At 37.4% G+C, this 23,769-nt stretch overlaps 1 protein-coding gene across 1 annotated transcript in view; it reads left to right on the top strand.

Annotated features, from left to right (window-relative positions):
- Positions 1–23,769, top strand: part of LOC139708346 (importin-13-like) — a 107,808-nt gene that overhangs the window by 41,128 nt on the left and 42,911 nt on the right. The window contains 5 exon segments of the mRNA XM_071620307.1: positions 1,223–1,319; positions 2,038–2,090; positions 5,023–5,148; positions 5,959–6,048; positions 15,393–15,574. Of these exon segments, the coding sequence (XP_071476408.1) occupies positions 1,223–1,319; positions 2,038–2,090; positions 5,023–5,148; positions 5,959–6,048; positions 15,393–15,574 (548 nt within the window).

The raw sequence follows: 23,769 nt of genomic DNA, 5'->3' as shown, positions 1-23,769 counted from the left end.
TTGTTTCTTTCAACAGAATTTCAGAAAAACAAAATGGGGGTGGGGTGAGGGGAGGTGGGATGAAGGGGGAGTGTTGGGGGTTGGCTTTCTCCTTCTTTCTCCCTTCTGTGTTGGTTTGACAATATTGAATGACACATTCACTGTAATCAATTTGCCTGTATTTGATTTAAGAAGATGAACTTTGTATCTACATTGTAATTATGAAAACCACTACACGGCTCAAAGGCCAAGTTTTCATTATTGTTTTTTCCTTCTTCTTCCTTGTACATGTGATTTGTTTTTATCTTGTGTTCAAGCTAGCTTTGTAAACTGGATGGATGCAAAACACTTTACAAGATTCTAGGTCTTTCAGGAGCTCAAAATTTATCTGACAATGCAAGTACAGGTGTATCTCAAACAGGTGTTATCAGCCTGAATCTGTACGGCGCTAAAGGAATCGATATCTTGTTGCAAAATGAGTCAAGTGCACGAGACTGAAGGCTGCTCAGCAATTACTTCGGAGATATCAATCCTTTTGTGTTTCCGAAATGTTCTTTGGATTTAGACCAAGTGCGAGGGATTGTTTGAGTGTAATCGCGTGCACAGAAGTGAAATATCCCAAATCATTCCCTTGAAGATAAGATGCTTAAAAAAAATAGTAATGAATAAATAAATGGTAAAGTTTTAATAGTAGGAGAGGGTTAGATCCCTTTTCAAATATACAAATAAATGTTATCTTTGTTGTTTGTGTGTGTGTGTGTGTGTTTTACAACTTAGTGTTGAAGAGAAACAGCTAGATTGTATCTATGCGACCTTCACCATAACACCAGCCAACACAAGCTTGTCACTGTAAGGTGTATGTCATATCATCATCTAAAGGAATGATGACATTTTCACAACATCAACAACAAAAAGATTATTCTCTAATTTTGTAAAGGTAGGGATGATAGATCCTTTTTGGAATACACAAATAAAGAGTTATCTCTCTCGGGTTCCTTTACAACTCAGTGCTAAAGGGAAACAGCAAGTTTGTTTCTATGTGACCTTCACCATAATATAGCTAACCAGCAAAAGGTCGCTACTAAGTCAAAGTCACATGTTGAAAGTCAAGAGTGTTTGTTTTTTTTCTCAGCTGGCCACAACAATTTAGGTTTACACATTAAGGTATTGTTCTGCAATCCTTTGCATATATATATTTTTTTTGTATTCAGTGTTTTTTGTATGTTTTGTTTATCTTCTCTAGATAATCATTCTCTTTGGAAGTGTGGTGTCACTCAACACCCCAATTGCATCGCTATTCTTGCAGCTGTCTTCTAAAACGTTATCGGTGCTCCCAAACAGTAAGTTCATCAACGAGTCCAGCTCCCATAGGTCAACAGGGCATCTACAGATAGAAAATTTGTTATTCAACAAACTGGAAACTGTTTTAGTGTCTCTTGGTAACCAGCTTGGCATGTTGAAAGAGAGTAGTGAAAATGCTCACCTTGAATGGATTGCACCAATAGCAGGTCATCATGAACCAAGCAAAAATGAAAATAAGATGTCTACACACATTTATTTTAGTATCATTCATTTAATGGCAAACATTTAACAATACTAAACGTCCTGATGGAATCCCATTTTCTTTGCTCTTTTTTTTTTTGTTGATAATGTCGGATGAACTCAAATAGCACTGCAACTTCAAAATATATCAGAGAAGGTGCAAGCTTAAATTTAAATTGTCAACAATTCTTTATTGAATGCTACTGTCAGATGAACTCAAATAATACTGCAACTTCAAAAATATGTCAGAGAAGGTGCAAAACTTAGATTTGAAGAGTCAAAAATGAGAGTATTTCTCTAATTTGCATGTTGATACTGTGCACAGAACTTTCCAGTAACCACTCTTTTCATCAATCATACTTTCTCTCTCTTCTCTCTTTCATTCCCTCTCTTTCTCCATCCATCTCTGTTCTGTCTCTGTTATTTCTGTCTCTCTGTTATTTCTGTCTCTCTGTTATTTCTGTCTCTCTGTTATTTCTGCCTCTCTGTTATTTCTGCCGTCTGTTGTCACGCCAGATGCCAGAGAACACACGGACGTACTAGAAGAATATATGACAACTTGTGCACAGGTGAGCACTATCTTTTGTACAAGCGCACATCCAGAAAATGTAAATAGATTGATAACTGGGTAGATAGATAGATTGATGGATAGGTAGATAGATAGATTGATAAGCATACATCCAAAAATATAGATAGATTGATAACTAGGTAGATGGATAGATTGATAAATAGGTTGATAAGCATGCATGCATCCAGAAATATTAAAAGATTGATAACTAGTTAGATATATAGATAGATAGATAGATAGATAGATTGATTGATTGATTGATTGATTGATTGATTGATTGATTGATTGATTGATTGATTGATTGATTGATTGATTGATTGATAAGTGTACATTCAGAAATATAAATAGATTGATGATTAGGTAGATAGAGAGATATATAGATAGATTAATGAAAACTTACAGACAAGAGAGATAGACCAATAAATAGGCAGATAAATATATAAAGATATATCATAGATAGACAGATAGTAGATAGAGACAGGGAAAGGAAGTGAGAATAAGAGAGTACAATGAATAGAGATAATGTATACCTCGATTGATAGATGAATGGCTACTTAGATTGATTGATTGATTTAGGAATGCAAACACTTAATGACATGTGTACATGTGCAGAAGATACATGAAAATTGTGTTGTAAAAGTGTAACTGTGTGTGATTTTTAAACTTTTTTTGATACTAAGGGCCAACTCAGACTGGACTCCACATGCTTGTAGTCATGCAAATGAGAGTAATTCTGTACTTATTTTGATGTTTGCCAACATAGTATTTGAGCATTTACAATTTCACAATGTTTTCAGGCAATTTCCACTCCGCAAAATAATCCACATGTAGCCTACAATAATTATGTACTTGAATAGACAGTGAGCAGGGGGGATAGAAGGCTAGCTCATGATTATGACGGAGAGATATGAAAGATTTATGGATGAAGAGGTATAAAGTACAGTACTTTTGTGAAGCTGAAGTGATATGAGGTCTGTCTGCTTTTGTAAATATTTTTGTATTTTACTCTTGTGCACGTGTAACTTTCCATGCCTCTTGACAATTGAGGAAAAACTTATCTGATTCCAGGAGTACACTGTCATTGATAATTGATTAATTGCTAAATGATATTGACTTCGAGTTCCGCTGTTATCATCAATAGCTCTACATCAAATCGACCGCTGTAGATACAATAAAACACTTCACACTGATAATTCTGACAGTGACAATAACTGACCTTCCGCCAATTTAGTTAGACGGGAATATGATTGCTTTTGATCTCTTCAAATTGGCAAGGATCCAGTTTTGACAGAGGTGACCTCAAGATTCACCAGTGGAAAAAAACAAATGAAAGTTGTTTCATATCTCAACTGCTGACACAACATACTGTGCAGTTGTGGAAAGGAAATCTCATTTAGTTATCTCTCTTTATATGTGTGTAAAGTTTATGTGCTTTTGTACATAAAAATGTACATGTATATATGTAATGTATATGTAATGTATATGTATGTGTATTTATATGTAAATGTATGTATACCCGTTTATATTTTTTTATATTATTTCCTTCCATGAAAACAAAGCAAAACCATAAAATTTGATTTCATAATTGAGGAGGTCGGTTCAATATAGTGCTAACCCACACAATAGTCATTTTGAGATAATCACTGTTGAATGTTTGGAAAGTCCATACATTGTACATTAATAAAACATGAATGCATGCATTTTTTACCATCTTATTGGTCGAATTCAAATATGATATTTTCACAGAGGTTAGAGTGAAGGATAAGGATTATGAAAATACATGTGACTCAATTTTGACAAAAAAGTGTGGGTTAGCACTATATTGCAACGACCCCCTAAATTTTGTAAGGTAATTTTCCAGTTAGACACAAGAGAGTTTCATTGAGTCCTCTTTTTATTAATTTGAACAAGACTTTGTTTTGCATTACCTGTTTTCTCATTCTGGCTTCAAGTGGCAAATTTTGAACCGCAGATCTTCTCCTTGAGCTTTGCATGTTTCTTTGGATATCAGAATGGCAAAATAGATGACCCACAATTATTGGGGTTCGAGTGCGATGGTAGTGATAGGCAAGAGTCCCTTTTTTTGTTTAGAGTTTAACTCAACCCCACGTGCGTTGGTGACACGTGCTTGACGACATGGCTTGTACTTGTAGGTGCGTTGTTTTGTTTTGAGAGCCATCCTGTGCTACCTCAACGAGTGCCCTTTGGAGTGTTTACATGAATAATTCAGAGTTTCATTTTGTCAGATCTTAAAGGGGCTGGGTGAGTTGCAAGACCATAATGAAGTTCAAGGAAATTATCATTGGGTTATTTGACAATAATGCAAAATAAAGTGACAATGATAACAAAAGTGATATTAGCTCATTTACTGCAGAGCCCATTATATGTTGAATTATCACTTGAATATATTTCACTTAACTTTTCACAATATTGTGTTCCATGTTGCTTCGTTTTCCTTTAGATTAAAAAATTGTCAATGTCAGGAACATTGTCCTGAATGATAAGATTCATTTCAAGTAGCTGTTGAAAGAAAAAAAAAATTGGATTTAAGCACCACTTTACCTCACAGATAATGCTTTTGAATGCAACATTCGTAAAAATTGCTTCATGCACCGTTGTATGCTGCAGTACTGTCAAAATAGTGTATGTAACAATTTTTTGTTTCTATTTTTCTCTGCATGGGGGGGGGGGGGGAGGGGAGAAGAGTGGGATTGGAGGGGCTAGCAGAGAAATTTGAAAATGATGAAGTACAAAGCCTATGTTCAACATTAGCAGTATGTTTTTTTTGGGGGGGGGGTTGGTCCAGTTTCATGTGAATGTTTTGTAAAAGTATCATTAAACTAATACAACAATGACTTGAATACTTTGACTTATCGGCAGTTTCTTTTAATTCTCCTTTTATTCTCTCTGTCTCCACTTTTTTGTTTTACCAGTTGTTAAAGAAGCACACAAAAATTTTCACCTTGGATGAGCTGAACCTCGGGGCCATCTTCCAGTGCGGTCTGGTTGCCGTGACGCTGCCCGAGCATCAGACGCTGAAAGCCTGCTGTCTGTTCTTTGTATGTCTTATACCCTTTTTACTCGCTGTAATTTTCAGTCTTTGTATTATGTACTAGGCAGAGTGGGCCATTTGGGTCTATATGTCACAAGAAGGTAAAAGTTTTGAAAGAGACAAAAACCTGAAACTTCTCCATCAAATTCTCTTGGAAAATGATTGATGGGATGCTACATGGAAAAAACTACAATAGAGGAAAATCTATCTGTCTTGAAAAAAAAAGAAAAAGAAAAGTGAGATATCTCCAAAACAGAAGAAATTGCAAAGAGAGAAGAAAAAGAGAAGAGGAGAATCTCTCATTATTTTGTTTAGGAGTTTTTCTTTGGTTCATGCTTCCTTGTGTCAGAGTGGAGCTAGATTCCTCTTTTAGGTTTTCCTTGACAGTTTATTTTTGTTGTTGTTTTTTCTGACATGACACAAAATGCTGTTATTCCCCTCCTAAATATATCATCAATTCTATAGATTTGAAGCAAGAAATATAGTTAAGCAAGTAGTCAAGTATGAATTTATGTTGATCTATATCAGTATTTCTTTGGTTTCATATGTCAGAGACAGTGAAATTAAGTACAATGATATTAATGGTAACATATAAGTGCAAACATTAGATATTGTTACATATTGCAAGAGAAATATATATTATGTGTGTATGTTAAAATTGTGAGTATTCTTATCGCAACATCAGTCCAACTATACATGAAATAAGTCCCAATTTCTCCTTTTTTCCATGAGTCACAGTTTTAATATGTTTATGCTGGTTTTACGATTTGTATTCTTTTCCGCTTTCTTTTTTTCCCTCTTTTTTTTTCCCCTCCAGAGTAACTTTGTTTCCCAGAATGAGACGCTGCCTGGGGCAGGGGAGGTCTTGACACAGCACGGGAAGACCCTCGTAGAGTTGATGCTGAAGGTATGTACACCATCTCCTATCCCTTGACCACGCCCAGTCCATGAATGTTGACAAAGTATTGGCAGATGTACCCCAGCATATCAGAGGGAAAAGGGCCCATACACAATGATATTTACTGCCTCCTCAGCTATCCCGCTGACATGCATCTGTCACCTATTAATGAATGAATCAGAGTTGGGTAACTACGAGATTCATTCCTTTGAGTATGTTTATGACATGTATGGATGCATCAACTTACCTCCGTCTCTCATTGTCTCTTGCCATACACACATGTTAATTTTGTTTTATTCATTTATATTTTTGTACATGCAAATAGACAGACTTACAGACAGATGAATTGATAAATACAACATCTGTAGATGAACAGATAGAGATACTGAATTTTAATGTGGGTGTGCAAGTATTTAGTGTCTGCATGATAAATGGAATAATTGAAGAGTGCCTGGGTGTTCCAATTATTGGTTAGTCTTGTGCACTCCACTGTTATTGACAATGAAAGAAAACAAGAACCATTGTATCATATCAAAACCTGTTTAACACAAACCACCGTGAAGTTATGCCAGGGAATTTTCAGCACAGTTGATAGTTACATCACCTTTCCACAAGAGGGGAATTCGGAAAGGAGGAATCTTCAGTGCAGTTGTTAAGTGTTTCTGTTTGGATTTTCACCATTGCTATGTTTACATTGTCACAGAATTAGGGGATTTTTGTGGGCTAGGTGGCTTGGTTGATGTTTGCAAAGATTCTGTAAGAGACAACATATTGGTCTGTCCTGTCATCTACCCAAAATTATATAACAACAAAAAGATATGTGTAGATATTACGCTATCAAAATGATCACAATCCAGAGTGAAGGAAGTACAATGTGAACTAGAAAAGTACACGACTTTGAGAAAATATTGTATACTCATCACCAAAGGCAATATCTGAACTTTGTCATTGAGGAGCCTTTGATATAGGATTAGATAACGTAACTTAAGTTTGCACTGTCATCTCTAACCTAGTATTTGCGGAAAAGTCATGCATAGCAGCTCATTTAGCTCCTAGAGCATTCTTAGATTAATCAAGTAAGAATCATATCCTTCACTTTAGATAGAAATTTTTGCTTGAACTTGATATATTTTTATATGTATTTAGTAGTATGATTTACATGGTAGTATTCCGTGACATCTATTACAGATTTTTCAGTGACATTGGGGCTTTGTTTGAGCAGTATTTGTTCAAATCTTGCGAAATATCCACCAGTTGTATACAATGAGAGAATTCAATTGTATGATTTATGTTAATTTTGTAAAGCATAATGAGTATTATCATTTTTACACACATTTATTGCCGAAATTATTTCAAATCAAGATTGATTAAAAAAGAGGGAGCTTTGTCTTTAATAGCCCTCCCATCATGTACTTTGCAGGTTATCAGATATTTCATATAGCGGTAGCCTCAGATGTGTTCTGTGTTATCATTTTTTTTTTCTGCATACAAGTTAGTCCTTAGGTAACAAGATAAAGGTAATCAATTGTGGATTGAATTGTTTGACAGATCAAGGATGAATAATTTCTGTATGTGTCACTTTATCTGATATTGCAGCACACGCTCTTGAAGTTTGACCATGCCGTTTATCTCTCCTTCAGTGCGTGCCGCTGAAAGTGCTGTGTGATAATTTTTTTTTCTTCTCCCCCCCCCCCCTTTGTGGCACAGATACTATGGCGCAATGCCAGAGAACAAGATATGCTGTGCTAGCGTGTTGGTCACATGAAACCGTCACATTATGATAGCGAGCAGCGGGCGATGAGGTTTAAGGAGATATGGTATGATGGGAAACAAAACCAAGTTTTGTAAGCTGACAGGAATATCTTGTTGTGGTGTAGATTAACAAATTCATACAATGTACCCCCCACAGGAGAAAACTCAAAATCTTGCAAAGCTAAATACAGCCTTACTGTAGCAAAAGGAAGTAAGTGACAAACCATCCAAACCAGGACTTGGCATGTTCTCGCTGGATTCCAAGGATTTGAGAAGAAGCACACAGCGTTTAATATTGAGAGATGGCTAATCAAGGCCTGTATAAGACTGCACTAATGCTAGATTACATTATAGATTCATTGGTCTCAATTACAAGAATTTGCACTTTGTCACTTGCTTCCTTCTGCCCCTTTATATGGCAAGAAATGTCCACAAAGACCCTGCTGACAAGTCTCAACAGAATTTCTCTCCCCGAGATAAAAAAGAACAGGATCGTTAAATCCAAGTTTACATTCGACTTCGCCTCATGTTCCAAGGGTCAACAGAATGCAAGGCAGGAGGCCAATTTTTAGAATCCCTATCACATCCCAGTTGATGTGTATCTAGATAGCTGCTTGATACCACCGTGTAAAGTAAACCCTCAAGTTGTGATCAAAGGAACAGAGGGAACTACAATTAGGACAAAAGACAAGAAAAGAATAGTTAAAAACCTGATTGATGTTTCTGCAAAGAGTGTGATTGTTCTTCATGTGCAAGAAACTATTTCTAGCAAAATATGTGTGTGCTGGTGAACAGGTGCACCATCCCATATACTAGTCATTTGCACTCGACAGATGTGTCCAGAACCAGTAATACTGGTTGCCCCCCCCCCCCCCCCCTTTTCAGGTTCAGAAATATAAGTGCCACTTTTTTGTGTTTTTCTTTTCTAAAAGCTGAAACCATTTGGAAAAAAAAAGCTTTGCTGATCTTTCAGGAGGCTTTTATTCATGTATCATTTGACCAAAACGTGAAAGTGACACAGAATCACCCACGGTGATGAAGACAGAAACACGCTGCACTAGTTAGTAAAGAGATGACATCCCTTGGACTGTTAATCACTATTGAATAATTCAAAGGTTTTTCGCCACTTCCTTTGGCCCTCAAACAGTGGCAAATATGCCACATATGTATATAAAGTGATTCACCAATACCACACTTAGTGAAATATGATTCCATTAATGGATTTTCGAAAACTCCACAGCCGTCCACAAATATGTAGCTTGCAATGTTCAGGAACTGTGTTCATGTCATTCCCTGAGGAGAATGACACAAGAAGGTTATTCGCAGGAGTGATTTAAAAAACAACAACAACACCAACAAAAACAGCAAAACCTTCCCAACCCTCCCTGTGCAAAGTTTGCTCATGTTGTTTCGAGATATGGCTGGCCCAGATTCCAGCACCAAGGTTGCGGTATCACGTGTGAAATGTGTCAACGAATCACATTCATACACGACGACACGTGCGGGTCGCCGTGAGGATTGGGTACATGCCCGGAATTATTGGAGAAAATGATCAGGGAAGAAAACAGATGCACCAGGCACACCGGGTGGATGAGGGCAACCTCATCCTGATTTCAGAAAAGATGTCTTTGAATTTGGCAGATATCTTTCTCATATTTAGTTTTTGATATTCCTATCTCAACTGAACAATTTTGCAATGAGGTGTATGAAAAAGACATTGTCCAATTTATCTTAGATGTAGTACCTAGTGGTCTAGAACTTGTAATCTTGAATGCCTTGGGCATATTTCACGGAGAATGGAAGCTGTACTGTAGTTTGTCCTGGGATTTTAGTCTCATTTGTGCTTCACTGTAGTTGATTATGTGATACAGATTGTCTTTGTTTAAGCCTTATTTGTGTGCCTTGAGTGCTGATTGGCACAGAAAACTACTTAGCATGATACACACTGTCCAAAGTCCTTGGCACAGGAAGTGTTAATGAAAGAAGAGATGCTGCATGCTACTCTTAAGCAGATAGGAGTTGAATATGTAGTGCATACTATCATCTACAAATTCTCATAGCCTGGATCTGCAGAATAGAAAAAAAAAAATCCCTCTTTCTGTCCTCTGTCTTTCTTCTTCTTCTTCTTCTTCTTCTTCGTCCTCGTCGTATTCATCGTCGTCGTCGTCGTCGTCGTCTTCTTCTTCTTCTTCTTCTTCTTCTTCTTCTTCTTCTTCTTCTTCTTCTTCGTCTTCTTCTTCTTTTTGTCTTGTCTCAATTGTGATGAACAAATGTGTTGGGCAGTCTTAATACTGTCTTGTGAATAGGACAATGGAAACATGATGCAATGTATGTAACCATACATCACAACTCCAAGAAAAGTTGCTAGACATGGATTTTCTACTTTTGGGCAGATTCCGACTGAGCAGACTCTTAACCCTAAAAAGACTGGGCTATTTTGGTAGCTCGAAAGACTGGGGGGGGGCCCAAAGGGCCCCCCTTAAGATCTCGGCCGTGGATCGCGCGATCGCCGCGGAAATTTGCACAATGGTAGTGTGCGATGTAATCTATAAGATCGTATATTTAAATTTTCCAAAATAGTCTTCTTTTATTTTATTTTGATTAATTATGCTAATTTATGCGAGAAATCAGACTTTTTGATCTAAATCAGTAAATAGAGCTCCAAAAGTGCTCATTTTTTGTCTAGATATTCTTTGTGGCATTCTTAGCAAATGTACTTGAAAAAAATTCGGTATCAAAATTAATTTCTTATCTATTTTATTGTTTTATGAATTTCTTATGTATTTCTTTGTTTTTTTTTGTTTTCGTTGTTTTTTTCAGCAAAATTTGTGGCAGACCCTTTTTGAAGCATAATACTTCTAAAACAAATTGATTTTAGCCATTGAGAGTAAAAATAAGCATATTTATATGAACCATGTGATACAACTCAATTTGTATTGACTTTGTACACAAAATCACATTTTTGAGCCATTTTCGGTCTCACGTGCATGTACAAAAAGTTATGTAACTTCAGAACCGTACCCCCGGGCGTCACAAATTTGGTGTCAAAATGTGCAGGAAACTCGAAAGAAAAAAGTCATAGAGCATCGCGGCGAGAGCATTGCGTGTTGCTGAGTAATCGCGCGAAATGTCGAGGGGGGGGCCTTTTAGGCCCCCCCCCCCCAGTCTTTTTAGGGTTAAGCTTTGAAATGATGTATAGCTCTATACAAAAAAAAAAATGTCCTTTCCTGGAAAGAACTTACACACTGGAAAAGAGGCTTTGAAGTTTAAGAGTCTATTCAAGTGCTTTTCAATTTCACCAAGGTGTATGCTCTGTGCAGTGAATGGGGCAAAAGTAGGAATTAAAACTCTATAGCAACCACAGAGAAGGGATTTTGACATTAAGCTGAAATTTTGCACGGTCTGTCAAAACATTCTATTCATGACTGATACTAATTTTCAAAGCAGGAGCATCATCCTTTCAAATGTGATGAGAGTTGAAAGTGAAAAGGGTTTTTAAGAAACGAACAGGGGGCTCCTAGGTAGACTGGAATACCTAATCACACTATTCTTTAAAAAAAAAAATGTGTTCTAGAAAAACTGCAAAAAACACAAGTTGCCATTGGTTTTATGATCCAAAACTTTAAATTATGTAGAAGAAGAATTGCTCTTTTAAGAATAATAATGATAATAATAATTATAATAATGATATATATACATATATATATATATATATATATATATATATATATATATGTATATATATATTTATAAAAGGATTTGCTAGGTTATCCCATTTCAACCATTATGAGTTCTAATGCGAAACTAGTGCATGCAACTTGTTGATTTTGTGATACACAGTGTATGGCGGTAGTGATACCTGAATAGCTTAGACTACCAGGTAGTCAGGCGTTGACGCAACATTTGATTCTGCAACAATTGCTCTGGTCTTATTTTCTCCCAGCACTTAGGGTTTAGGGGTGTGATAAATGGGGTTCTAGGTTTTGTTTGATGTGAGGGTTAAAGATTATGTTTGGGGGATTATGCTTGTAGGTGAAATTTATGTTTGGCTTAGCGTGCAGATATTCCGTTGGAGCAATTCTCGCTATCGCCAATGACGTAAAAAGTACCCGGATGTTGATTTAAGCGTCATTTACGGTGCATTATGGGATAGTCCGGTAGCAAAGTCACTTCCGTTCGTACGCGCGTGATACGTGACTAATGCTATTTACACACACAACCGACTGTATTCTACGTGTACTTCCGGTTTTCTCGACTTGAATTACAGCTTTAATATGATTTGAAAATTCTCCATTCTTAAGAAATTGCTGTTAATACGACTATTGGTTGTTGCTGCGAAGCTGCCATGTGTTGTTCGCACGACAATAAATGAAAAAAATCTGCAGAAATAGGACCCTTACTGGCATGCGAGACGTGACGTGGCCGCGTGGGTGAAGTTTGCGGGTGACTCCACAGCGCAGTACATGCACGCGCGACTTACTAGTAGTGGTAATATTATAGTAGCACTAGGTAGTAGGCCTAAAGTGCCTACGTACATTGTACGTACTTACTTGGAAGAAATTGCTTCGGAGCCAGGATAAGTTCGAGATCACTGTTCGTTCCCGATTGTGTTCGCGACATTTCGACAGAGAACAAATTTAAAAAAAAGATGGGCATTCCATGACGATATACTGTATATCCAGGTGGGTGAATATTTTCCAGCATATTTTCAGGGTATGCAGAGATGACTGATCTGTGATGTACGCCGTACCGGTATGTGTTAGCTTATGCGCAGGGCCTAGGGTGCAGCAGTGGTGCATGCTAATGCAAGGCCGGCCGCCGGCGGCGGGGACTACAGTGTACGAGTATGACAGGCCTGGCCACTCGCTGGCTCGGGCGGTACAACGGCCTACTGTACTAGTATCCGTGATCGGCGCTGCGCTATAGGTAAGGTACACGTACGCGCACGCTAGCGTTGTGCAAATTATGACCCGCGCCGGAAGTGCCCTTGCTACCAAGTGCACTAAATCTTGACGAAAAAGCCACATCCGGGTACTTTTTACGTCATTGGCGATAGCGAGAATTGTCACATAGACAGGAGCAAAGCTCATGGAGCTTATCAGGCATTACTGCATATTTCTCAATTATCTGCTTGTGTATCTTTCTTTTTTCTTTCACTCTTTCCTCCTCCTTTTTTCTTGTAAAGATAGCATTCATTTGTCCCAAACTGATTCCTCTTCTCTTCTGTTTTCTCTCTTTAGTTGCTACAGATTCCCAGGATTACTCCTTTCCTTGGGTATCTTCATTGACTATTAAAAAGCCAGTGTAACTTTATTGATATCATATATTGCTATAATATGGCCAGTAATAGAAGCGCATTACTGTAAAACCAGAAATTTGAAGCCAAGATTTTCGACATTAAAATGCACACAAGAGTTCCTGTTTACAGTATATGCATTGAACACCGTCGGCTCCAATTTGCAAAATTTTCGTCACCGTCGGCTCGAATTCGCAAAATTTTCATGCAGCGAAAATACATCTTGCTTTTACAGTTTTGTGTAATAACTAAGATGTAAATCTTGCAAGTATACAAAATAGAGATAAGTTTAGGGGATAATGTATTTGCAAGTACACACAACTGTAGGAGGAATTTGACTTCTACAAGAGTGGAATTCAGTATCACTAGACTCCATCAAGCAAAACTTGGAGTTACATCTTCCCCGTCAAAGATTCATTATTCTATAATATTATGCACATTGGGAATAGTGTTAGTGTGTATGCCTTACATTTTCTAATTTTAAGTGATGAGAGACTTCTCACCAATTTCATGAATGCTTAGATTTGTGATTATGGAGTACAGCAGTGGAGAGAAAAGTGTACATGTGCATGTTGCATTCATGCCAGGTTCAGGGCTCATAATTTTGTGCACTGTTAAATTTGTGAACAGCACCCGACTTGCAAAATTTTCAAAAACGAGAGATGATTATGATAAATAAATTCTGTAGAACATATGATGTATACAGCAGTACACCCCATTTCTTACGTCTTTGGGAATCAGAAAACATGTCTGTAAAGGTCACTCCCATTATATCAAAGTCCTGGAGGCTAGCAGAACTTGTTATGCCTCCGCCACAAAGTGGTGCCGGAGGCATTATGTTTGCGGGCTGTCCGTCCGTCCATACGTCCGTCGCTCCGTACGTCCGTCCGCATTCGTTTACGCTATTACTTGAGTAATATTGACTGGAATTTTACCAAACTTGGTCCAAGTATAAAGTATGATAAGGCAATTACTTAATTAGATTTTGGGTGAAATCGGCCAAAGGCCAAAGGTCAAAAGTCAAGGTCAAATCATGAAATTGTATTTGTTTACGCGATAACTCAAGACTGGATCGAGCAAATTTCACCAAACTTCGTCCAAGGATGATGTATGATGGGACAATTACTTGATTAGTTTTTTAGTGAAATCAGACAGAGGTCAAAGGTCAAAGATCAAGGTCAAATCCTAAAATTTATCTGTTTACGTGATAACTCGAAACCGGATGAAGCAGCTTTCACCAAACTTGGTCCAAGGATGATGTATGATGGGGCAATTAGTTGAGTAGATTTTCGTGACTTTGGGAAAAGGTCAAAAGGTCAAGGTCAAATGCCAAAAATGTTGCTATTTCCCCCATATCTATGCAATGCCCAAAGGTATTTTCTTGAAACTTAGTGTAGACATGTACTACTGTGTAAAGATTCTCCAGAGAGAGTTTTATGTCATAAGGTCAAAGGTCAAAAGGTCAAAGGTTAGGTAAAAATGTTACAATTTCACTTTTCTCGCAAATGGTTCAATGTATTTTCATGGAACTTGGTACATACGCATGTACTGACTGGCAGGGATTATCTAGGGAACTTAGGGGTCATGGGTCAATAGTCATGGGGTCAAAGGTCAAGGTCAACTCCTCAAACTTTTACTATTTCCCTCATATACTAGTATATGCAATGCTTGCATTATTAGTTTTAAAACTTAATATATACATGTATTACCTAATGGAGATTCTCTGGGAAATTTCCAGCCAGAAGGTCAAAGGTTAAGGGTCAAAGGCCAGATTTGAATGAAAAAAAAAAATTTTGCACTGTAATTACACTCTTTCTTCATACCTCAATGCATAAACTTATAAAAGGGTCGGTCAGAAGTCAAGTAAAAATCCTCAGTTGCCCAAATATGTGTACAGCTACTGTACATGCACTCTTAGACAATTATTGCAAACCCAGTTCAAGGAAAGTGAACATTCTAGATATTTCTGACAAACCTGTCATTTCAATATTTTGCAGTTATGTGAAACTGTCATCACACATTGTGAAGACATTGTACTATACACCTATTGGGAGAATTATGCATTATGGCAGAGGCATCAGTCGCCATAGCGACATTTCTAGTTCTTTCATTATATCAAAATTGTGTAGTAGCCAAGCAAATGAAGTATACAAAGTAAACTAAATACTTTTGGGGCCTGAATTTTTACTTTGTTGTTACAAAATTTTGTCACAACCATGATCATTACAATGGGAATGCACCGTATTGTTGTTTGTCATAATTTTGCACAGTCACACCTTCCATCCTCATCATTCATGCATCACAGGCTATTTCGGGCGGGGCGCCAAGGAACATGGTCGACAATGTAGCCGACGTCCTCTTCTCACTCAACAAGCACTCCTTCACCAAGTTCTCTGGTTGGGTCACCGAACTCATGCTCAACACCAGCTTCGAGTTGCCACGGGCAACCAAAGAGCAGAGAGAGCACTTCGGGAACACTATTTTGAGGTGAGGGAAAAATCTGAGGTTGGCTGTGTTTTTTTTTCAGACTTTCATATAAAGTTTGATTAACAATACATCTCTTGTTATCTATTTGTGTATGTGGCTGTGAGTTTGTGTGTGTACGTTTTTGTCCGCTACCCCGTACTCCTGATTCGGATAGTTATATCACAGTATGTTTTCTTTTCTGTAAAATACATGTATCATATTTCGTATTTCTGACTCATATTTATACACATCAGCAAAACAAAAATAAAATCATGGTGGGTGAATGCTTGTACTTTGAGTGTGAGTGCATGCAGACCATTATTTTCTCAGATATTGAGTGGTCAGTGACTTCTTTTTTTTCATGATCTGCACCACAACCTACTGTAGTCTACTCTTCATGTACAGCCCATTTGGTTGTTTTTCTTAAGGCTTGAATGCCTATGTACATTTATGTTTCCATATATCAGAGAAAGTGTGAAAGCCTTGATGTCTCCTTGCTATACATATTGTGTGAGTAAAATAGTTGCAATAAAAAGAAATAAAAAATGGTGTACTGTCATAATTTAAGCTTATCGATGGAAGAATGGATAAATATTCTTACCTTTAATTTGCCTCAGTAAATATTGCTGACTGACAGTAAAGAATGCTATTGCTGTTCAAATTTGCTTTGGGCCTAACTATGCCTGTTGTTGTCACTAGTTCTGTGGCCAATGTTTGGGTTTTTTATGATGTTTGCTTAGCTGTTTTTATTGGCAAATATTATCTGTAGTGCATCCTCACAATCTCAGTCGCATTGTGGATAGCAGTGAGACAGCACCAACAGTGCAACAGCGCCATCTCTTGTTGAGGATGCATTTCTAGATTGTGGTTGTTGGTGTGTGTTTCAACTCCGTGGAATTAGCTCTGTTAGGCCAGCAAAAGTGAGGGAGGCCCAAATACAGCCTTTCCCCTTTACTTCATATTGGTCAGTGGGAATTTTGGCTACTTGGCACTGGTTTGCTAGCTGCTCCTTTAATCATACTTTTCTAAATGAAAACCATATTTTGTATACTCTACAAGTACACTATCTCGTAGTCCATTTTTTTTGTGTGTGTGGTAATTTGTAGATGTGAAAACTGAGGAAAGCTCTAGTGCTAGTGCTGCATGTATCTCCTAAATATCTGCCTTAAGTTGAGCTCCAACACCAATGGTCAGATGAATGCAAGTGATACTGATCAAAATCCCAACACTGGTGTTTGCATCAAACCTACTTCAAAGTCCACAGGAATTGCATGTGACCAAAAGAGGGGATGGCACAAAGTTAAAGTCAAATATGAAAAGATGTAATCATGACTGCTTAGTTTAGATAGATAATGAGGAAGATGGATTAAAATGCCACAAATTTCAAATCTTCTCCAAGATACAATGATCATAATTGTGCTCCCAGGCTCAGATTTATGTTGCTGTGTCTAGAGTGTTCATGTATGTTACATTGGTGATCATTGCATTAGCAAAGACTTTGCACGTATAACGTACAATGTACATCTACTTATGGACTTGAATGTGGATCTTGAAAAGCAACACTAACACCAGCACCGAACTTGAAATTATAAAGATCGTGATCCCTAGAGGCTACTGTTAGCCAGTGGGGGAAAAAGCATGTAAATCGCCAACACATTGGTGGAGCTCTGTTCAGCAGACTACATTTAACACCGGGTCCAACACCACCTACCTGAAATACGTCATAATTTTTTAGGTCAACCTTCCAACACTGACCGATTTCAAGTTCGGTTTTATTGCCAGTGTTAGTGTTGAGATAGCACCAGTACTAGCACCAAACTTTACTCATTGGCTCATCATAGATACCTCTTTGTCATTTAGCCTCATTTTTTTTTCTGTGGTTTTCCTATTTTATTTCAAGACTAGGACTGACATCCTTCCTATGGATGTGTATTTATGTGTTTGACATACAATATTTCATCCTTCTGTTGATGTCATTATGCGAGAGTACAATTGTACCTGCACTCTCACTCCCAATAGCAGGATTTGCAGCTGCCATCGTGCTAAGGGTTCATGTCATATCACTTTCACAGGGCCTTCCATGTGCATGATTTTGACTTTACAGTTTGAACAAAGAACGAGTGCAGTTTGTTGCCTTGAGTTCTATCTTTGTCTTGTGATCATCCTGACCCCCCCCCCCAAAAAAAGGAAACCAACAACAACAGAACAACTGAAAAAATATTTATATTTGAAGAAATGAGCAGTGATTCACCCCTACTAACCAGCCCAATTACCCTTGTGCTAACATTCAGGCATATGAAAAAATACAGGAAGAAAGGAATATAGCAGGAAGTCACATGTTGTTATGACAGTTTTCAAGTAAAGACACAGAAATAGCCCTCAGAGGAAAATATGGAGGGAAGAGTAAGAGATTGCTCTTTTGCTTTTTGTTTTATTTTGGTTTTCATTTAAACTGAATGATTGTATTGTCATGCACAGACAGCATGCCTGTGGTAATTCACTCTGATTTATTCTTTAACAGTCATGAATGATAATGAAGAGGAATTCAAAAGGTCATGCCAAGCAACCCAGTTTCTGAGGCCCAGTAATGCTGATTTACCCCCATTTGCTCGCAAGCATCAAGCTAAAAGTCGGCCGCGACCTGACACCTTAATTTTGTTTGTTCACTAATTCCGAGTCAATCACAATATAAACCTATCTGACCATATAGTAGCAGGATCATTTGTGTCAAGAAAAAAAGCAAGATTGGAGCAGGGAAGACACAAAGAAAAAATGAAGAAATAAGTTTCTTTGGTGCATATTATCAGAGGTTTTGTTTGTGCTGGGATAATTTTAGGGTCACAAAAGTAGTGTAATGACAAAAATGGAAAATGTACAGATGAGCCCCAATTTCATTTTTATTCTACACTGCCATGTAAAATCTTTGCTGTAAAGTGACAAAAAATATATGTGGGATATGTGTCCTCGTACTTGATATCATGCAAGTGTTTATGATTCTTTATTCTTTTTCTTTTTCCTTTGTGATGTGATGAACTACATTTCATCTCTTGCTGTGGAAATCACATTATATATCTTTCAGCTGGTAAACAATGCTCATTGCATCGTAATAATGAGTAGATTGACATAAAATGCACTTGTGTTCAATACCAATGAAAGCCTATAATTACTGTTTTTTGAAAAGACCCTAGGTCATCACAACACAAAATTACTAATTGAGATAAGTATGCAATCAAACTAAATTTGGAGATCATGACTTTCATTCTTGTCTGTCAAAAAAAAAAAATGTTTGCATCTGGAATATTCTGTAAAATATTTTGAAATACAAATATTTTGCGGAACTGGCAAGGAAATAATGCCATCAAAGAATGGTTATCAGGAAAAAAAAAGGAGAAGAAAAATTAGGACATGCATCACGTGAATTATGACTTTACCGTTTCAATACCCCTTGCAACCCGGCCCAATTCTGTGTGACGGCAGTCTGTAACGGTCCGTCCAGTCTTGAGAGCACAAGACAGTCTCTAGAAGGGTCGAGCAGAGATGACTGTGCAGAACGGTGTGATCCTCTCAACAGTTCAAAGTTATCTCTGCCCAGCACATATTGACATTTGTCTTAGGTTCCCGTTATTGCTCCTGCATTGTTCTTACTGCCAGAGAAATCTTGATTTGATCTGTCACTGCAGCGTGAACAAACTTTTTGCTGCCTATCTCAAATTTGTTACGCAACCTACGTGCCCAACAAGAATTGATGTGAATCAGTACCTATTACATCATATTTATTCATGATTTCTGACAACTGGGCAGCATGACATGTACATGAGATGAAAAATGAGAGCATGTGAACTTCATGTCAATTAAAGCAAGTTAATAGGAAATGAGAGCTTTTTTCTTTTTAATCAAGCTTATTCTTTACGACTGCTGTATTTCAAACAGGTCAGTGAAAGTTGTATTGAATAGTACATCAAAATTTATTTAGTATTCATGTTGTAGTATATGTGCAGGTCACGATTGTTCAAGGTGAAGCAAGACATTGAAGACAGAACATTACATAGTGCTGCTTGAATTTATTTCCCACATGTCTTTGTGCTTTACATAAAAGAAGGTTAAGCACAGTGAATTACAGTAGGATCAGTTGTTCAGTTGACAGCAACGTAGTATTCAGTACAGGAGCCATGGAATGTGTTTGGTTTTTTTTTTTGCGCTTTTTATCCTCTTTTTTTTTTCTACTTTTCTACTTTTTTCTATTATTATTGTTTTATTATATATATTGTTATTTCTATTATCATTTTTTTTTTGAGGGAGGGGACAGTACGAGAGTACAGTAATACTAATGGTCAAGGATCAAGGATCCCCTACCCCCCTTCCGATAAATAACAAAAAATCTCAGGATGGAGCCCTCCAAAGTCATGGACATTCTTGCGCTTTTTATCCTCTATTTTTCTCCTTTTTTGCCCAAAGTGAAGGGTGACTGAAGCAGCACTCCCAGCAGAATGAGACGTGAATGTCAGGACAAAGAAAAAGCTGCGCTTCTTCTCAGACCTCCATGGTCAATTTCTGTTTGATTTCAGATAGGTCCACTTCTATCGGGAATCCCAACAATGTGGAAACTGGCCAATATCCTTGTTACAGATACGGTAACTGTCAAGAATGGGAGCCTGTTATCGGCCATCATGTACGGAATGTCATTTGCTTTGGTCATTAATGTCGTCCACATCAAACGCTCACTCACCCCCAGCCCACTGTCTGCCCTTCAGCCCTTGGGGTGGTTATGCAATAAATTCCATTCCTCAGTATCTTGGAAGGAAAGATCTCTGTCGCCCAAGTCCTTCTGTTGTCCATCATTTTGACTCTGTGCCAGTGTACTACTGAAAGGGACTGTACAGTACTGGTTGAGGGGAGGATTCATCGTGCAACGTTTTGCGAGATATTTAGAAACCACTCTATGAAATGTTAAAGAGCATACAATTCTGTTGAAGGGGAATCGAAGTTTATGTGATGAAAATCAGTTTTGAAATGACTGAGATATCTGAAAACAATGTAAAACAAAGAGGTCCTAATAGAAGTCGTGGCCTGTCAATTTTATTAGGATCGCTTTTTTTGGATATCTCAGCCATTTCAAGGCCAATTTTCATCAAATAAACCTTGAATCCTTTGTGAAATTACATGCTTTCATATTTCATATTGGAGGTTTCTCATTATCTCACAAAAAAATGTTATAAACCTGAATCCTCACATCAAGCAGTACTGTACAGTCCTTTTTAATATCATTGGGCTCTGGACTAGCTTACGTCAGATTCAGACTAAACTTCCAATAGGTTTTGCAATGGAAAGAAAGGTTTAAGTAGAGTTAGAGGCAGAACTATTGTTTGGATGATAGTCAGTTTCTTTTCATTGTGTCAGATATATTTATGATGTTACGTATGTAGGAGAGCATCTGAGTTCATCTCAATTAGATCAAGTAAATAGAAATGGGAAGCTATTTTTTATCAGGCTTCTTTTATAGGCATCTGATTAATGTACACATCATCATCATCACCATCATCATCATGTACATCGTGCACACATCTCATTGGGTAGAATGATTTGAGGTCTTTGTTGAGTGAAATCCCATTTTACTCTAAACGTCGATATTGTTCGTGCTTTGCTGCTCCAAGACATTTGCGCAGTGCAATTGTCAACCCATTCAAAATGCGCAGAAAAAATTGTCTCTGACGTAGACGTGGCAGTAACCAGGATGAAATGCCCTCGGTAAGTGTGTACCACTACTGCTGCTGCACATGGAATTGGACCAGAAACCCCACAACTGAGAGTCTGCCGTCTTAACCACTGAACCACAGCAGCTCCGCTGTATTTGTTTTCTCATCAAAGTTTTCGTCTCACAGCAAAAATCATGGATATAGAAACATCTGCTTTCTGTTGATAGTTTATGTGGTATTGCTTTAAATGCCCACTTAAATGATGCAACTTATGAATTTCCCAACATACCTCCAGCATGAATACCCCTGGAACTGGTACTCCAAGGGTTACAGTCACTGGTTTTTCGATGATACGTATTTCTAAACGCACTGTGAACAGATTCAAACCAAGGAAGGTGATGATGATGGTGCTATCAATGAGGGCTGATTAAGATTAAGGGATGGTACCTGGTACAGTATTGGTGGAGATGAGATTTGGGCTTTTAAATTTTTGCGAGATACCAAGAAAACAATTTATGAAATAGTACAGAGCATACCATTTTAAGAGAAATTCAAAGTTTATTTGATGAAAATCGGGTTTGGAATGACTGAAACATCCAAAAACAAAGTAAATCAAAGCGATCGTAATGAAAGGTGGGTCCCACACTTTACCAGAATTGCTCTGTTTTGGATATCTCGGCCATTTCAAAACCAATTTTTACCAAATAAACGTTGAATTCCTCATGGAATTACATGCTCTTTCATATTTCATCAGAGGTTTCTCATTATCTCAACAAAAAATGTTAGAAACCTGAAATTAGGTCTCAACCAAAACGATATGATCCCTTCACATAGATTGATAACATTTTGCTCATTGACTGTGGTAGATAATGAAAGGTTAGGGAGTCACTGACACTACAATTATAGGGGGAATAAGTGCTTGTTTTACATCACGTGGTTTAAAAAATGAAAAAAGAAAAAAAAAGGAAAGATATTGCCATTGTGAAGGTGACTTTGACTGTATCCGAGCTTGCTCCATATTAAACATCGGTCAGTGGTCACGATAACTCAAAGGTTATTTTGTTGTGGAATGTGTCCACACGCTTGGTTTGTCCAGTTGTTAAAGTCAATGACATCCTTGGTTTACTCATGTTTGTGCTACCTGAATGGCAAAGATTGCGTATTTCGTGCTGAATGAATGACGTAATTGCTCATGGAGCCCTTGAATGAATGAAAGATTTTACTCACGACATGCAGTGTTGAAGGATAGGAGATAATTGCTTGTGTTGCGACCAATGAATAGGGTAATTCATTAATCTAACATTGAATGAAATAAGTATACAGGAGTTACATCTACCCATATTTAATTTCATGCTCAGACATTGATAACAAGATCATCATGCAACTACTATCACCAACCTTGATTTTCATCTATAATAATAAAAATATCAGTGTCCTTCAAAACTTGATTAGGGTAGAACAGCAAAAAAGTTATATTAACAATTCAAATTGTTAACATTTTTATTGCAAGTTCATGGCTTCATAGTCATTTGTTTCTGAAACCTGATCTTTAACCCAAATTCAAACTGTCAGTTACAGAGACGTGCCTGACAACTTAAAAGTGGCAAAACTGTATCGTACTTGTAAGTTAAAGTTCAACTATGAATTCAGGTATTGCACCACTCTGTAGTATATCAGACATTATCAGAAATGATTTGCAGATCTCTGTGTTTTAACAAACCTCGGCACTTTGACAATTGGAGTGGTACATTGGACTCGAGATATGTTTTTGTGTTGTTTTTTCAGTTGATGAGTGTTTTATCCCTTTTTAATGATAACATCAAAATTGTTCATACTGTATTATCTTAGTTGAAGTACACTTTAATATGAAAAGGGAAGATGAAGGAGATATTTGTTCTATGAGGTAAAGTCTAAATACACTTGTGATGCAGAAAAACCAATAATAATCTGCTTTGACAGAGTTAAAAAGAATATACCTAGAAATATCATCTTTTGGCAAAAAAAATATCACGTCTTATAAATATGTACTATTATTTCTTGCTATAAAAAATTTGAGATGAGGATTTATGTGTATTGTCGTTTGATTGTTGTTAATTATTTTTTCTAATGTTGACATTTCCAACAGTCCACCTCTTGCAGCCACTTTTCTGAAAAGTGAGTAAATTAATGTTGTGTTTGGGTTTTTTTTACCCATTAGTAACTGAACCGCCCGAAGCTGCCTCTAAAATTTACAATTTGTTTAACCCTGTCACCACTGTTGGCAGTGATATTGCCCAAGATGTCAGTAGTTTTGATTCTGAGGGGGTATATGAGGTTTACTGTCATTATTTACCAAGGTAGGTAATCTTTCAGGCTCAACGTGACTGGTGGAATCTTTGCGTGACATTCGTAATCACTTTCATGGTGTTATAATCTGCTTTGGCCTCCATACGGGAGCTTGTGTGGTTGCGTGCTCTTGTTCTCTCTTTCTTATCTCTATCTTTCTGTACTAGTATATCGCTGTTGGGATGACAAAACAGTGTA

This window comes from Diadema antillarum, unplaced genomic scaffold, assembly GCF_040938485.1.
Source record: "Diadema antillarum isolate AM-2024a unplaced genomic scaffold, OU_Dant_1.0 scf00000036, whole genome shotgun sequence".
NCBI lineage: Eukaryota > Metazoa > Echinodermata > Echinoidea > Diadematoida > Diadematidae > Diadema > Diadema antillarum.
Note: the sequence above shows the minus strand (reverse complement) of the source record. Positions and strands in the feature narration are given on the sequence as shown.